This window comes from Colobus angolensis, unplaced genomic scaffold (genome assembly GCF_000951035.1).
Source record: "Colobus angolensis palliatus isolate OR3802 unplaced genomic scaffold, Cang.pa_1.0 Scaffold315, whole genome shotgun sequence".
NCBI classification, from domain to species: Eukaryota; Metazoa; Chordata; class Mammalia; order Primates; family Cercopithecidae; genus Colobus; species Colobus angolensis.
In genome coordinates, this window is record NW_012116433.1 from 1,991,869 (window position 1) to 2,008,799 (window position 16,931).

General features: G+C 46.2%; 1 protein-coding gene across 1 annotated transcript; it reads left to right on the plus strand.

Moving 5' to 3' along the window:
• Nucleotides 1-7,091: 7,091 nt before the first annotated feature.
• On the plus strand, nucleotides 7,092-9,421 carry IER5 (immediate early response 5). The gene is made up of 2 exons (XM_011951153.1): nucleotides 7,092-8,701; nucleotides 8,974-9,421. The coding sequence occupies exon 1, from the start codon at nucleotides 7,491-7,493 to the stop codon at nucleotides 8,472-8,474; it is 984 nt and encodes a 327-aa protein (XP_011806543.1). The 5' UTR covers nucleotides 7,092-7,490; the 3' UTR covers nucleotides 8,475-8,701; nucleotides 8,974-9,421.
• The last annotated feature ends 7,510 nt before the right edge of the window (nucleotides 9,422-16,931 follow it).

Below are 16,931 nucleotides of genomic sequence, written 5' to 3' on the forward strand. Positions count from 1 at the left end.
ACGTTAAAAACAAATGGTCCTGCAACTTCTAGAAAGACACCAGAATTGAAAGGAATAAATGCACCCTAACAACCCAGGGGAGTGATGCTATCCAAGTAAATACTCCTCTGAAATTTAAGTTTTCATGTTTATATTTTGAATTAAAAACTAATATTGTGATAATTTCTATGTCATGGCATTCAAATAAGGAGATCTGTGCTCCTCTAACTTGTGGTTGTCTAGAAAGAAGTTTCTTCTGGCCAATTAGTTCTGTTGTTTACATTTTTCTTTGATTTTATCCTTTACAACTATCTAAGTGTTTTATGTTTCATTTCTTTTTATCTTTTCTGCCCTTTCCCTCTTCTCCAATCAAGGACATTTGTTAATTGCCCACAATATGCTCATGCATATTTATATGTCTACACCTCCCTCTCCCGTTTTTGTCCCCAGGGCAGTATTGTCCAATAGAGATATAATTTGAGCCACATACGTAAAATTTTAGAAACAGATTAAATTAATATTAATAATCTATTTTATTTAACCCAATATATCCAAAATTGTATAGTTTCAACATATAGCCATTATAAAAATACAAATGAGATATTTTATATTCTCTTTGTCATCCTACGTCTTTGAAACCTGCTGTGTATTTTATGGTTACAGCACATATCAATTGAGATGCTAGATTTTCAGAATTCAAAAACATGACACGATAAGGTTGGGTTTCAGGAAACATGTATTCTGCTTCAATTTTTTAATTTAAATGGATTAAAATTACATAAATGTAAGATGCAGTTCCTCAGTGGTACTTAACACATTTCAAGTGCTCACTAGCCACATGTAGTGAGCAGCACAGGTCTAGGGTTTTATATGGTGGTTTCTCTTTCTGCAGCTTGATAGGATCCTAGGCTCATTTTAATGAGTTTGATTGCTCTACCCTTATTGTAGAATCTGTTTTCCTTAGGAGTCTTAAAGGAGACAGGATCTGAAAAAGATGATCATAAAAACAATTTAAGGTTCTCTAGGGGCCGGTGCAGTGGCTCACGCCTGTAATCCCAGCATTTTGGGAGGCTGAGGCTGGTAGATCACTGCGGTCAGGAATTCAAGACCAGCCTGGCCAACATGGTGAAACCTCATCTCTACCAAAAATACAAAAAAATTAACTAGGTGTGGTGGGTGGCGCACGCCTGTAATCCCAGGGAGGCTAAGATACAAGAGTCTCTCGAACCCAGGATGCGGAGGTTGCAGTGAGCTGAGATCCCACCACTGTACTCCAGCCTGGGCGACAGAGCAAGACTCTGCCTAAAACAAACAAACAAACAAACAACAAAAAAAAAGAAAAACAAAAAACAATTTAAGATTCTCTGAACAAAGATTCAAAATTTAGTACAACAAGGTGGGCAGGGTTGTAAGCAGTTTTGGAAGGAAAATGGGGAGGAGGGAAAAAGACAGGTTTTGGTGCCCATTCCTAGTCAAACACCATTGGAAAATTTAGAAATTATATAGAAAATCAAGCAGCCAGGGCCAAGCACGGTGGCTCACACCTATAACCCCAGCACTTTGGGAAGCTGAGGCTGGCGGATCACGAGGTCAAGAGATCAAGACCATCCTGGCCAACATGGCGAAATCCTGTCTCTACTGAACATACAAAAATTAGCCAGGCATGGTGGTGCGTGTCTGTAGTCCCAGCTACTTGGGAGGCTGAGGCAAGAGAATTGCTTGAACTCGGGAGGTGGAGGCTGCAGTGAGCTGAGATTGTGCCATTGCACTCCAGCCTGGGTGACACAGTAAGGCTCCATCTCAAAAACAGAAAAGAGAAGAAAAAAGAAAAAGAAAAGCAAGCAGCCGAGAGAGAGAGAGAGAGAAAAAAAGTACAATATTCAGAATAATGAGAGAAAAAAGGAACAAATTAAGAAGTGGATTTGGGCCAGGTGCAGTGGCTCATACCTGTCATCCCAGCACTTTGGAAGGCCGAAGCAGGTGGATCAATTGAGGTCAGGAGTTTGAGACCAGCGTAGCCAACATGGTGAAACCCCATCTCTATTAAAAATACAAAAATTAGGCCGGGCGCGGTGGCTCAAGCCTGTAATCCCAGCACTTTGGGAGGCCGAGACGGGCAGATCACAAGGTCAGGAGATCGAGACCATTCTGGCTAACACAGTGAAACCCGTCTCTACTAAAAATACAAAAAACTAGCCGGGCGAGGTGGCAGGCACCTGTAGTCCCAGCTGCTCGGGAGGCTGAAGCAGGAGAATGGCGTGAACCCAGGAGGCGGAGATTGCAGTGAGCTGAGATCTGGCCACTGCACTCTAGCCTGGGCGACAGAGTGAGACTCCGTCTCAAAAAAAAAAAAAAAAAAAAAAATTAGCCATTGTGGTGGCTCGCACCTGTTGTCCCAGCTACGTGGAAGGCTGAGAGGTGGAAGTTGCAGTGGGCCATGATCACACCACTGCACTCCAGCCTGGGCAACAGAGTGAGATTCTGTCTCCAAAAAAAAAGAAGAAAAAAAAAGTGGATTTGTCTGTTCTAAGAAGAAAAAAAGGAGTATCACTTACACAAAAATTGTTTACATAAAGTGCTAATAATGTATTTTTATAGATCTTTTCCCCCTAAAAATTTAGTATGCTATACAAATGACTATTTGATTGCATAAGCAACTTTGACACTGCCACTCACTCCCCACCAATTGAAAATGTCCTAATATTGAAAGGTAGGGATAAATAAGTGCAAATAACTTATTTTTCTTTCACCAACTCCCTTCTTACTAATTGTTACTTCTCACATAGCTACTGTGTGCATAATCTATAGTGGGTTTGTACAGACTAGACGCAATTTAAGGCAGGTTAAGATCTTAAATCGTCTGATAATACTTAGCCTTCAATTAGTTGTATAAACAAGGGCGTAAATAGTGTCAACAGCAGTGGGCAGAGCAGCCCTGTGCTGACAGGAATCTACAGCCTTGAGCCCAGATAGCGCCTGAGTAGCCTCAGACAGCTGTGGGAACAGCAGAGCCCAAAGCTCCTTGTACTAATCTAGATGCCTGTGCCCAGCAGAGGGGTGAAAAGACAGAACAGACCTGTGGGAGGTGCTCTGGCCTTTTCTTTCAGAGCAGTTGCTTCCTCTGTTCTTCTGATAACCCTACTGTTTCTCATCATGTTGCGAACTTCTTTTTCCAACTGACGAAATCTCAAAGATGGATGATGGCAAATTCTAACTCAGTTCCTGCTTGCTAACGCTTAGAAGAATATGCTATCGTCCCACTTTTTTTGGTAGGTGGAGGTGAAGTTTCCTGATCATAAGAACTCGGGCCCTCCAGACATGAGTTCTAAAGGTTCCATTTTGTTGGCTCAGGATCAAAGAAAATCCTGATAGTGATAGTGATAATGTGCAACTTCAAAGTCATCGGACAATTATTAAGCACCTATTATGTGGTACAGCAGAAAAAGCATTAAAAATTCAACAAGTACTAAGAGTGTACCTACTATGTGTTCAGAACTGTGCTAGGCTCTGGTATAATAACAATAACCATAATAACAATAATAACTAAGAATTTTAAGTGCTTATATGGTGCTAGGAACTGTACTAAGCAATTTAGTTATTTTTATTATTCCCATTTTTCACAGGAGACTGAGGCACAAAGGGGTTAAATAACTTGCCTACGTAAACATACTAGAATATGGATTTCCCATTTCACCTAAAGGTGAGATGACTTTCCAAAGGTCACACAGCAGTCAGAAGTGGAGTCAGGCAATTTAGCCCCATGACCCCACAGTGGAGCTTTAAGTAGGTTAATGTAAATGAACATAATGGTATCTACTTTCAGAACTTTATAAATTTGCTAAATAATGCATATACTATGTCTAGCACGGTGCTTGGTAAACATTATCATTATTAGGAATTCATTAATCCAAGTGCATAATCACTCAGTATGCACTGGTACAGCCACCCCAGTTGTTAAAGTATTAAAATGTTTCCATGTCAGTTGATAGAACCTCTGCCCTAGGCCCGTGAGTAGCCCCCTTACTGGCCATGCAGCCCCTCTTGCAGGATCCCTCCAAACCCGTAGCATTGTAAGGGCCTCCAGGACCCTGTTCTGATGGTTAGTGCCTTTGCTGCACCCATTGTTATGTATTTTCACCATATCCTGGCTACAAATATGAGTTGGGCTCCTGCCTTCAATGAAGGCATAGTCTAGGAAGGGCACTGGGCATGACAGAAGAAAGTGATGAGGGCAATGATGAAGGAGTATGCTGAGTACAGTGGTGGACGATGGAAAAGCTCACCTCAGGCGGCTCAGAAAGGCTTCATGGAAGGCAAGAGGCTGGCGCTAGCAATAACCTGTCTAGGTGGGTGAGTGGGAGCATCCCAGATCATCACTAAAGTTCTTTTGTCTCTCAGTTTCTTCATTCTTTTTTCTTTTTTTTTTGAGATGGAGTCTTGCTCTGTCGCCCAATGACGACAGGCTGGAGTGCAATGACATGATCTTGGCTCACTGCAACCTCTGCTGCTGAGTTTAAGCAATTCCCCTGCCTCAGCCTCCCGAGTAGCTGGGACTACAGGCATGTGCCACCATGCCTGGCTAATTTTTTTGTATTTTTAGTAGAGACGGGGTTTCACCATGCTGGCCAGGCTGGTCTTGAACTCCTAACCTCGTGATCTGCCCGCACTGGCCTCCCAAAGTGCTGGGATTACAGGCGTGAGCCACCACACCCTGCCAGTTTCTTCATTCTTGTTTCCTCCACCTAGTTCAGGTCTTCACAACCGTTTGCCTAAATTTCCACAAGAGCTTTATATGTGCTCTTCTATGCACCAACTGTTCTAGAATCTGTTCTGTAGTTCCCTTACTGAACAATCTTTAGTAAGGTCCCTGTGGTCCTGTCTCCTCATCAAGGCACCCACAACCCACTAACTATCATGCAGCCTTGGCCTCTGCTTCTAGCCTTTCCCACTTGCTTTTGGGCATGCTCCCAGCACATCTGCAAAATAAGATGTTCCCTACACTGGACTCTGTTGCTCCTGCTGCTTGGAACTTGTGGATCCTACCTCAGAGGTTTTCAGCACCCTCTTCAGATACAACTTCTTTGGTGAAACTTTCCTCCATCTATGTTCCTTTCTTCTCCCAGCCTCTTCTCCCACCCCAAGGTAGTATGTGGGGTAGTGTGTTCTAAGAACTAGCCTACATTGACAGCTTATTGTATGCCAGGTGCTGTTCTATGAGCTCTGCATGTGCTACCTTGTTCTATCCTCACAAAAACTCTAAGAGGTAGGCATTATAATTATTATATTTATTTTTATCTTTTTTTATTCTACTTTTTGAGACAGAATCTCACTGTGTTGCCCAGGCTGGAGTACAATGGCGTGATCTCAGCTCACTGCATCCTCTGTCTCCTGGGTTCAAGCCATTCTCCTGCCTCAGCCTCCCGGGTAGCTGGGATTACAGGTACCCGCCACCATGCGAGGCTAATTACTGTATTTTTTTTTTAGTAGAGACAGGGTTTCACCATATTGGCCAGGCTGGTCTTGAACTCCTGACCTCAAGTGATCCACCTGCCTTGGCCTTCCAAAGTGCTAGGATTACAGGCGTGAGTCACCACGCCCGGCTGATTATTTTGTAATAAAAAAGACGGCAGCACAGAGAAGTGAAATAATTTTCCAGAGGCCATGCAGCAAGTGAACGGAGAAGCTGGGATTCCAAGCCAGGAAGCCGGCCTCCACAGCCTGTGCTCTTAGCCATTGCTTTATAGTGACTAACAACTTGCAAAGAAAAAGACAAGAGAAAAATTCTTGCATTATTACTTAATATATGCTACTTGGTTTCGTAATTATTTGTGTCATTATTTTATCTCTTTCTCTGCATGGGCTGAAAATTCCTAGAGGGGAGGAACTGGGTCTCAGAGCCTGCAGTCTCAGTTACCATCAGTTGTGGGCACAGGTAATGCTACTGAGCCATCACATCCTCTGGAGATTGTGAACTGGTCATGATCAAGCCCACCCTTCACTGGTATTTTTCCTAAATAAATTCATTGCTTGGTCAATCCCTGGGGCAGGATCAGGCCCAGGGTTCCACATGGACTCCAAGAAAGCAGTGCTTAGTTTTCTCATTCAGATTGTGGCTGAGAAGTTGTCATTTATCGTCTGTACAATAAAGCAGATGTGTATGTGACTTCCCCTTTTCAGAGGTGGAGACACTGAAGCGGCCTGAGGTTATTTACCCAGAGTCCTCAGGCAGGTCTGTGGTGGAGCTTCGGTGGAACTAGCTGGAAGTGACTCCATGTTTCCAGTCCAGGACCCTGGGCAACCCTGTGGTAATTGTGCCCTGATATACTTATAAGGACCAGTAGATGGACTAAGTTGTTGACTGACCAGAAAATTCTGGAACTCCCTAGCGCTATATTTTTACCTTGACACAAAATGAAATTATGACATCATCATGGGAACACAGGACTTCTTTCTTTTTATTTTCAGAACTTGCTCGATTTTTCCAAGGGTTGACTGGTCAGTCTTGTAATGGAAAAAAAAATCATTGTGGAGAACCTGTAACATCTTCCATTTAACCTATTTGATAACTGGGTTTGTTCTAGAATCTAGAGAACAAAGTGAAAGATGCAAGCTTTAGAGGACAACCAGTAACTTTGTATCTAGACACAATTTCTTGATAAGAAGCCAAAAACCTGGCCAAAACCTTTTAGAATCCCCCTTTTCTTTGGTGTTAGAACTGACAGCTGCTAAGAGTATATGTGACTCTAGCGGGGAAAGCGGCTTATCCAAAAATAATGACTGCCAAATACTTTGCAGTAATACTATTTGTTATCCAGGGGTGTCCTCCGCCACGTATAGCCACCATCTCTATTTTTGCCAGGGTTGAGGGGTGTCGCTTACAGGTGTGGCGGGCCTGGAAATGGTGGCGTGGCCGGTTAGGGCGGAGTTGATCAGGAAACGATCAGGACTTTATGGCAGAACAGAGTCCAACACCGTGCTCGGAAGAAAGTTCGACTATTTTGTTCGCTTTGGTTCCGGCAAGCCATCGTACAAGCCAGAATCTGTAACTCCAAACAGTAACGCCCTCGAGCACGGTCCCTAACACTCACTCCCCATCGGCCTGCTCTGCGCCCGCAATCCGTCGCCCCCTTTAAGAGCTTGCTCCGCGGGACTAACGTTCGAACGGGCCTTGGCGCCCCTCCTCGGGCTCCGATTGGCCGTGCGCGGCGCACGAGGGCGCGCCGGCCAGCCCCGGAACGGTTGGCGGCCCTTCGTGATTGGCGGTCGAGGAGTCTATATAAGGCGCGGGGCGGCCGGGCTGCCCTGTTTAGCTACCGGACCCGAAACGGGGCAGTTGTCTGGGGTAGGACAGGTCGGCGGGGCAGTGCGCGCGCGTCACCGGAGTCGTTTTTCTTCGGAGTCTTAGGTGATCAAGGGTGTGCCCAGGGGGCGGACTTGTTTGTGCCTCCCGTTCCCTCCCAGTTTCCGAACGTAACACCCCGGCGCCGACGGCCCTGTGCAGGGGAGGCAGGATGGAGTTCAAGCTGGAGGCTCACCGAATCGTCAGCATCTCCCTGGGCAAGATCTACAACTCGCGGGTCCAGCGCGGCGGCATCAAGCTGCATAAGAACCTCCTGGTCTCGCTGGTGCTGCGCAGCGCCCGCCAGGTCTACCTGAGCGACCCGTGCCCCGGCCTCTACCTGGCCGGTCCCGCTGGGATCCCGGCGCCGCCACCGCAGCAGCAGCCCGGGGAGCCGGCGGCCGGGCCACCCGCCGGCTGGGGAGAGCCGCCCCCGCCTGCCGCCCGTGCCTCTTGGCCGGATACCGAGCCGCAGCCGGAGCGCCCTTCCGTCTCACACGCGCCGCGGGTAGGGGACGAGGTGCCAGTGACCACGGTGACCGGAGTCGGGGACGTTCTTCAGGGCGGAGAGGCGGACGCGACGGAAGCTGCCTGGAGCCGCGTGGAGCGGTCGCGCCAGGCGGCGGCCAGAGAAGCCGAGGGTCCCGCCGGAGGCTGGGGCGTCTTCCCCGAGGGATCGCTTGCCGCGCGCCGCCCCTGCGGCTGCCCCCTAGGCGGGGAGGACCCGCCGGGTACACCGGCCACGACCCCCCGCACTGCCTGCTGCTGCGCGCCGCGACCAGCCGAGGACGAGCCCCCCGCGCCGCCCGCGGTGTGCCCCAGGAAGCGCGGCGCGGCGGGGGTGGGCGGCGGCCCAGCGGGCTGCCCGGCGCCCGGCTCGACCCCGCTCAAGAAGCCCCGCCGGAACTTAGAGCAGCCGCCGAGTGGAGGAGAGGACGACGACGCGGAGGAGATGGAGACCGGCAACGTGGCTAACCTCATCAGCATCTTCGGTTCCAGTTTCTCGGGACTCCTACGGAAAAGCCCCGGGGGCGGCAGGGAGGAAGAGGAGGGAGAGGAGAGCGGCCCGGAAGCCGCCGAGCCCGGGCAGATCTGCTGCGATAAGCCGGTACTGAGAGACATGAACCCCTGGAGCACAGCCATCGTGGCCTTCTGAGCCCTTGGCCCCCGTGCGGGGAGGAGGTTGAGCAGCGGGCGTCCTCGAAGTGAGGGCCGGGCCATTCCCGGCTGCGCGGACGCCCAGAGACCGCGGGCGCTGAGCGCGTTGGGCAGACTGGTTGCCGCTGGGCATCGCAAACTGCCCCCGGGCGCATCTGGCTTATCTGGAGACCTGGGAGCTTGAGGCTCATTGGAAGAGGACGATGTTTAACTTTCTGTGTTTGTGTATGTCTGTGTATGTAAGTTTGTCTTGTGGCATTAAGACTATTTTGTTCTGGAATGCATCACTCCTTCCCCAGGGCTTAAGAGATTGGGGGCAGACAGGGACTTTCCTCTGCCGGCTGCGTGGAGAAGGAAGCGGCTAAAAGGTTTGGGCCGGGGAGTTCCCCATTCGTTCTCCGGGGAGGGAGGGACTTTACACCCACCCCTCACCGGAAAGCTAGACCCGCTTCAGGGCCAGGAGTGGCGTTTCCGCACAGGATTTCCTAAGACGAGAGGGATTTAGCCAGCAGCACAGACTTGGATTCCTTCTGTCCCTCCCCACCTTTCTCTCCCAATGAAGAAACGTTTATATCCTGTGATTACTCTAGGAAAGCGGCATATTAACCGTCCTTTGCTTCCCCGCAGGGGAGAAAAAGCTTGAACTTCACAGAAGAGTTCAAGCTTGGAAATAATGGAGTTTATAGAGAAAAGATATATTTTTAAAAGCTCTAGGTCAGAACTACTACACAGTGCTTTTAAAAAGTGTTTAATGAAAGTTTACAGACAGAAGCCCGAAGTGGAAAGACCTTATGGTTTTGTAGATATGGTGACTCCAGTCTTTGTTATATAAAGGTTGGGGGAGCTGATAAGGTTTTTGTACAGTATTTTCTCCTTCGTTGTATTGATTTTTGTATAAAAATGTAACTTCTACGTGTCTAACACGTATTAAATATTTTGAAGCAACGTAACTGCCTGCTTGTCTGCAATAACCTGCCTGGGTTGGGAGGGAAGTGGGAGGAGGGAAACCAGGGCCTGGGCTAGAAAATTGAAGGTGTGGTTCTTAATATCAGTCATTCGCAGACTGAGAACATTGTTTACTGACTCCACTAAGTATCAAGAGACACGTTTAATTTTTCCTCTTAGATCAGAGGAATGCTATTAGATAACTAATATCAGCGACCTGCCAAGTTCTTGAAACCTGCCACTACAACTGTCTTTTCTAAGGTCAGTTTAGACCAATTTGTCACCCAATATGTGGGTGTATATTATTAAGTAATTTAACCATCAGCTTTTGAAGCCCTGCTTATCCGCAAAAATGTTTTTCAGCAAAACTTTGTTTCCTGTTAAGCTATTAATATGGGTCATCTTTTAGCTTTGTAATTGAAAAAAAAAATGTTTAGATAGTAGTTTACCTTAAAAACCCATTCGAACTGACATAGGAAGATGAAAGAGACTGACTTGTCCAAATTGTCGGGTCCACCTCTGCATTACAGTGGATGTCAGGATGTAAATTTTCAATTTTTCTCATATCTAGAAAGTAAATGTATTGGTGAGAGGGAAATTGCTTGCATCAAACCAGATAAGGAAGGAGGGCTGGGCAAATTTAATTTTCATTTAGCAAAACTTCCTGATTTGTTTTGTTACTCAAATGGTGACATCAGTGTTTGGTCATGGTAGACACTTAGATGATGATAGCCAAAACATCCATCGATTTTACTAAAATCACTGCCATCAAGAGCTGTTTGTCTCTTCATGTTCAGTGTTTGAAAGGTGTTCAATAATCTATTTCAGAAGCAAATCAATTAGGGAATGGTGTTTAAAATACGGTACAGTTGCCAGGACTTTAAAAGGTGGTGCTGGTTTCTAACAACTTATGAGTATATAGGGTGTTTAAAAGATGGGAGAGATTGAAGAAAGAGACAAAGGTTTAAAGGTCATAGCCTTCGAGCATAAGAGGCATATGAATGGTGTCTTGGCCTTAACTCCCAATTATATGAACTTCTGTTTTAGCTGAATAGGCCAGTGCCTCATGCCTTGATATTTCAGCAAATCTATTAGTGGTTCCTTAAGCATAGGGAACTTTCTACTTTACGCTCTGTCGCCAGTATAATGTATTTATAGAACTAAACATTCTCAAATTAGGGTCTTGTTAAATTGACTTTCTTTCAGACAGTAGCTACTTAAATTCTGTTACAGCTACAAAAGATCCATCAAGTGCTGACTGCTTAAACTGAAGAAGGTGTTCAGGGCCTTAATTCTGCAAACATTTACGGTTGCTAGAAAGTATGATGCTTGAACAGCAATCTCAGTGTATTTTATGTTTGAAAGGGGGTAACATTTGGTGTGTTTAAGAGAGCTCATGTGTTTGGATGAGACAAAAGTTGATCCTTGGTTTCACATTAAGATGAACCTGGGTCCATGTGTCTGCGTAAAGAATGTAAATTGGCATACTTGATAGGAGGATAAAGCTTTGTAGGAATTAGAAAAGATCATTCTCTTTTTTGTTGCAGAAGCAGTATAGTGTAGTAGTTAGAGCATGGGCCCCGGAGCCAGGCTGCTTGGTGTCTTCATTTATTTATTTTATTATAAAAAGTAAATAAAAAGTGAGCTATGTTGGCCGGGTTTGTCTTGAACTCCTGCCCTCAAGCAATCCTCCTGCCTCAGCCTCCCAAAGTGCTGGGATTACAGGCATGAGCCACCAGAACCTGGCCTGCTTGGGTTTTTCTGTCTTGGCTCTGCCACTTAGCTGTGGGACCTTGGACAAGTTACTTCATCTCTCTGTGCCTCAGGTTTTTCCAATGTAAAATTGGGATAATTGGATCTATCTCATAGGGTTGTGAAAATTAATGAGTTAATGCTCTTAGAAGAGTACCTCATGTAATAAGCACTCAACTGTTAATTATTATTAATGCAGAAGTTAATTCTGTGTATAAATCAGATACACTGTGGTCAAAGATTTGTGTGTATTTGTAAGAAAGTGGTCCTATCTGTGAATGCTGGGTTCTTGTATTCCTCTTTTTCTCTGGACACCCGGCAGTCAGGAAGCTTTGTTCTACCAACATAGTTTTGTTGCTGTGAATGTCTCACACCAACCGGGTGATTTTTCCAATTGTATCAAACAACTCTTTTCAGGGAGGAGTAAGCTGGAGTGAAAACAGGCAAGGAGCAAAGTTCTTGTTGACATACAGATGCTTTCTGTGGATGAGTAAAGAAAAACTCATAGCCCATAAAGTTATTTTTAGCTTGAATTACTTGGGCATGGAATGTTTAAACCATACTTATTGATAAGTCCTGGACAAGAGCCTTCGCAATGCCAACCTAGGGCTACCACACAACCAAATCAGATGCAGTGTGACTAGAAACAATGCCATGGTTTTATAGTACCTTACCACTTCTTGACCACTCTGGGAGGGACCTAGTCTCTTGATCAAATTAACCTTAGCTCTGGGGTGTAAAAAAACCCTTCTGACTGCTGCGTAAAAGCCAGATGTTTAAAGTGCTTTCCAACAAGTACTCCAAGAAGATCACATTAATAGGGAATAAAGGTCAGACACGGTGGCTCACACCTGTAATCCCAGCACTTTGGGAGGCCGAGGCGGGTGGATCACCTGAGGTCAGGAGTTCGAGACCAGCCTGGCCAACATGGTGAAACCCCATCTCTACTAAAAATATAAAAATTAGCTGGGTGTGGTGGTGGGGAAAAAGGGCATAAAGGGATAAATGTTAGTAATGTACTTCTTTTTTTTTTGAGACGGAGTCTCACTCTGTCACCCAGGCTAGAGTGTAGTGGTGCGATCTCGGCTCACCACCTCCCTGGTTCAAGCGATTCTTCTGCTTCAGCCTCCTGAATAGCTGGGATTACAGGCGCCCGTCACCATACCCGGCTAACTTTTGTATTTTTAGTAGAGATGGGGTTTCACCATGTTGACCAGGCTGGTCTCAAACTCCTGACCTCAGGTGATCCACCTGCCTTGGCCTCCCAAAGTGCTGGATTACAGGCGTGAGCCACTGCCCCTGGCCCAGTATGTACTTCTCAACCATGTCATTTTAACCCTGTCTTCCCTTTCAGAAACCATCATTTGTTCTTGGCGACGGAAACTAATGATGGAAAGCCTGAATTGCTCCTCCAAAATGACTGGGTTTTCTTTATGGCACCAAATAACCTTTCCATTCCTTCTACTCATCACTGATTGGATTTGGGAGTGTGAAGTGAGAGGAAATGGGTCATTTGACAACTTTGGTGGAAAGCTTCTCAGAATAAAGATGTAGGAAATATTGGGAATGAAATTAATAATTATAAAACTGTTCCATCTTATCACTGGGTTAGTCTGAGTTTCTCTTACTGCAACTTACTAGGCACGATAACCTAGCCTCAGATCTTGTGTGATGGGGTCAACAGGCTAATCCCACTGTGATATGGCGTTTGATGGACATTTATTTCCTTGTACTTTTTTTTTAAAAAAGTAGAGTTAGTTCAGTTCACTGAATAACCAAAGGATTTCTGATCTCTTGCCCTAAATATTTTATTCTTGTCCTGTTTGTGAATTTTTTATTCTTCTAGACTTCCTTTTATCCCAGCAGTCCCTGAAAAAAGACAGGAATGAAAAGAAACGCTGATCCAACCTTTCTGTGACTATGAAAGAGGCCATTACTATGAGGTGCAGTGCTCCGGTGGGGAGGGAGGCCTGCTTCCCAGGATTCCTGGCACTCTTTCCAGTAATGAGCAGTTTGTCTCTCAGCCTTTGAACCATTGTTCAAATTTAAAATTTGACCCAGTGGAAAGCCTTGGGAGGAAAAACATAGAAGGAGAGTTGATGTTAGGAGTCACTGTGATCTTAACACATGCCCTTGGAGTTTTTCAGTAATAATTCTTAAGGGTATGATAGAGAACAAATGTGGAAGAGCAGAAAGTGTGAAAAGATATGCACATCTAGCTGAATGCCTCCTTCCTGATTCAAATACAGTTTTTCCCAATGCCTGCTACCACTGCTCCCTCCCCCCAGTAGGAATGGGGGTTGTAAAATAAAATCTCTCTCTAGCAATTGCTCTCCCCCAGAGGAATACAGCCCAAAGCGTCTTTGCTGGACTACAGCCTGGGGTTTATCTCAGACCTCTGGAATCCTTCAGGCAGGGAAGGAGAAACCTCCAGGGACTGCATTCCCGAAAGGGCCTCTTCTCTCTCCTCGCCAGACCAGCAAGAACCTCTACTACCGCATGCTGCCCACTTATGGGCAGGTGAGATAGAGTATTGGTTTTCAGCTTTTGCAAGCTGCAGGAAGAAGGGCTGGTACCCAGCACTGCCACTGAGCATCTCTAGTAGGTGATTCTTTTAGGGTACTGGCATAGAGCTGACCTGGTGTATTATATTAGTTCATTTTCACACCGCTATAAAGAAATACCCGAGACTGGGTAATTGATAAAGAAAAGAGGTTTAATTGGCTCACAGTTCTGCATGTCTGGGGAAGCCTCAGGAAACTTAACAATCATGGCAGAAGGGGAAGCGGGCACGTGTGAGCACAGTAAAAACTACCATTCATAAAACTCATGGGAATAGCATGGGGGAAACCACCCCATAATCCAATCACTTATTTGGGTGGGGACATAGAGGCAAACCATATCATCTGGGATATTTGCCGTAAATCTACTTTTTATGTAATAAAGTTTTCTGGGACCCGGTCACAAGAGGCCTCTAGGCCTGTGTGATAAACCATATCCCTAACTTACAGGATGGTGAGACAGCTGCCCCCTTTCCATCCATTAGCACCAACGCAGCCCTGGTCCCAGCCCTCTGCTCTTTCCCTATGGAATGGGGCCTCTGCAAGGTTGCCCCAGCCCAATCATTCCACCAGATGCCAAGACAAGGCTCCTTTCAGTTTTCCTAGAATTCAGGGATGTGCGGAAAGCCATGTGTTCCCACCTGCTTGTTCTTCAACCCCTTCCACCTCTCAAGTCTTGGGGCAGAGCAGCTGTTGGAAACTTGCATGCTGTGAGGTAAGAGAAAAACCATTTTGTTCTCTCTGTGCAAACACGGACGTTGTCTCTAAAGTGTAGGATTTCCTTTGGTACTCTCCACACTTGAACCTCTTCCAGAATCCAAGATACCATCCGTGAGTTTTTCTCTCTGTTGATCCACATCTGGTTCATTCTTTCTATCCAGTCACAAGATCTGCCTGTCTTCTGTGGCATAGATACTTCCTTCAGCGCTGTAGCTGTTTTGTCTTTCCATTTCTCTCTGTCTGGGTCTTTCTCTGTCTCCCCTCCCTCCACCCTCTCCTGAGGATGCTCGTGTTCATTATTTTCCTCGGGAAGAGTCTGACTGCTAAGGAGAGAACTGTGATTGGGAATGCTACAGCCTGCTAAGAAGGAGCAAAGATTTGGATTTCCTGACCACGAGACTTGCAAAGAATCTCCAGAGACTCTGGGCCCTGGAGATCAAGCCACAGCTGTGTTAGCTGGAAATCATCCTCTCACTGTGTCTCACCAGACCGCCAATTCCATCATAATAGCAGGGGGTGGGTAGGGGAGTATACATCCTAGAAACAGGAGCAGCAGCTGAAACCCAACTTGGCTTGTGGCCAGATGCAGGAAAGGAGAGGCAAAGCAAGGGGAGCTTGAACGTGGGCTACACAGCATTTCCGCTCTCCACCCCAACTTTTTTTTTTTTTTTGCTGGAACTGCGTGTGCTGCTTTCTAGAACAGATAATGAATCACAGAGCTGCTCAGATGGAGAAATCCAAAAGTGCCTCTTTGCTTTATATCCCCCTTCTAGGCTTTGATTGATTAATAGAGACTTTTTACAGAGTCACTAAAGTGGGAGTGGGGAGTCCTCATAACCCCCTGGGGTTGTGCAGCAGAGGTGACCAGCGGGAAGTGAGTTACAGGGTTGTGACATGAGGTGGGGAGATGGAGGAGGAACTGCCACTCAGTCAAGTTCTGCTCAAGGTCTGCTATGGGCCGAGTGAATTTAGGGCAGGAGCACCACACCCACTTTTTTCTCCTTGACTTTTCTTAAACTGCATCACAACCTCCTGTTTTCTTCAGACAATTTCCAAGTTTTATTTTTGGTTTGGAAAAGGGTGAAAGTGCCTTGGCATCTGCATTTATCAGCTAGCACTCTGTGTGACCTACTTAAGAGACTGCGTAGTGACTTTTCTTTTTAGGGCTATGGGAGAAATCCCTAAAAGCAAAGATTCAGTGTCAGAAGCTGAAGTTGAGGTATATGGGATGCTCTGCTTGGGGGATTATTGTTCTATAGTTCCTGCGGGTTTCTCCCAGCAACCCCCTCCCTCCTTAGAATGCATTTGGAAAGGGGCTCCTAGCCTGCACTGCAGAGAGCAGCTGTAAAGATGCAGTGTGGGGGCGATTCTGGTGCGTGGGCTGGCCCAGCTGTCTGCTTCCCAACCTTTCAGTCACCTCAGCATCAGGCATCTGGCTGCCTAACATGGAGCTGGCAGCTTGCTAAGGCTCCTGAATGCCCTCAGGAGATGGAGCAGGGAGTCTCTTACTTTATCAGGCAGAAAAGACTAAATGAGGTCCAGAGAGGGAGCAGCAGGTCATCATGAATGATCAAGTGAGGACCCAAGCAGAGGCACTGTTACAATCAGCCCTGGACTGACTCCTTGAGACCTCTCTGGGCAAAGGACTGTGGTCTTAACTCTGAATATGTGACTCACGATTTGGAAAGTCATTCATCTTTCTTGGTTTCTATTTACAGTTTTGAAATAAAGTATCCACTTGCCTCACAATTGTGATTAGAAGATAAATTAGTGTTTGTAAAGCAAAGCTAAAAGATACAAACAACTCAGTCCTGGATCCCATCAATTAAGCATTGACAGGAACACCCAGAAGAAACTCATGAATAGGGAATACAAAAATGCAGACAACAGGATCCTGGCCCTCACAGCCATTACATTCCAGTTGAGATGCAAAACAACACAGAAACCCCCCGAAACTTGATAGTACGTTAAGTATGGGCTAGTCGCTTGCTTCTCAAAGTATGGTCCAGGGACCATGGGTATTGTCTGGGAGCTTATGAGAAATGGGGAGAATCTCAGGCCCCACTTCAGACCTACTGAATCTGCAGTTTAACAAGATCCCCAGGTGATCAATATGCACATTAAAGTTTAAAGAGCAGGTATTTCCACTGATCTCAGAATCAAGCGTGAATTTCTCAGCTTTAGGTCACTCAGGGTCTAGCTGTGTCTTGTTATTTCTTCTCTCACATCCTGCCTCCAGCTATACGAACTATCTGCAGTTTAGGTAACTTTTCTGCAGGCTCCTGGGCCTCTTCACGTGCTGCTTCCTAGAGAGGCATGGTCAAGTTTACAGTTTAACTGTGAGAATAAAGACACTACCGGGAAGGAAAAAGGGCAGAAAGCTAAGACCTAGTGATACGGAAGCCTAAAGGTAGGGGCTGGAATAGGAAGAGGGCTCTGTTAAAAGGAACAGTTTGCAGAGAGGTAGGAGTAGAGCC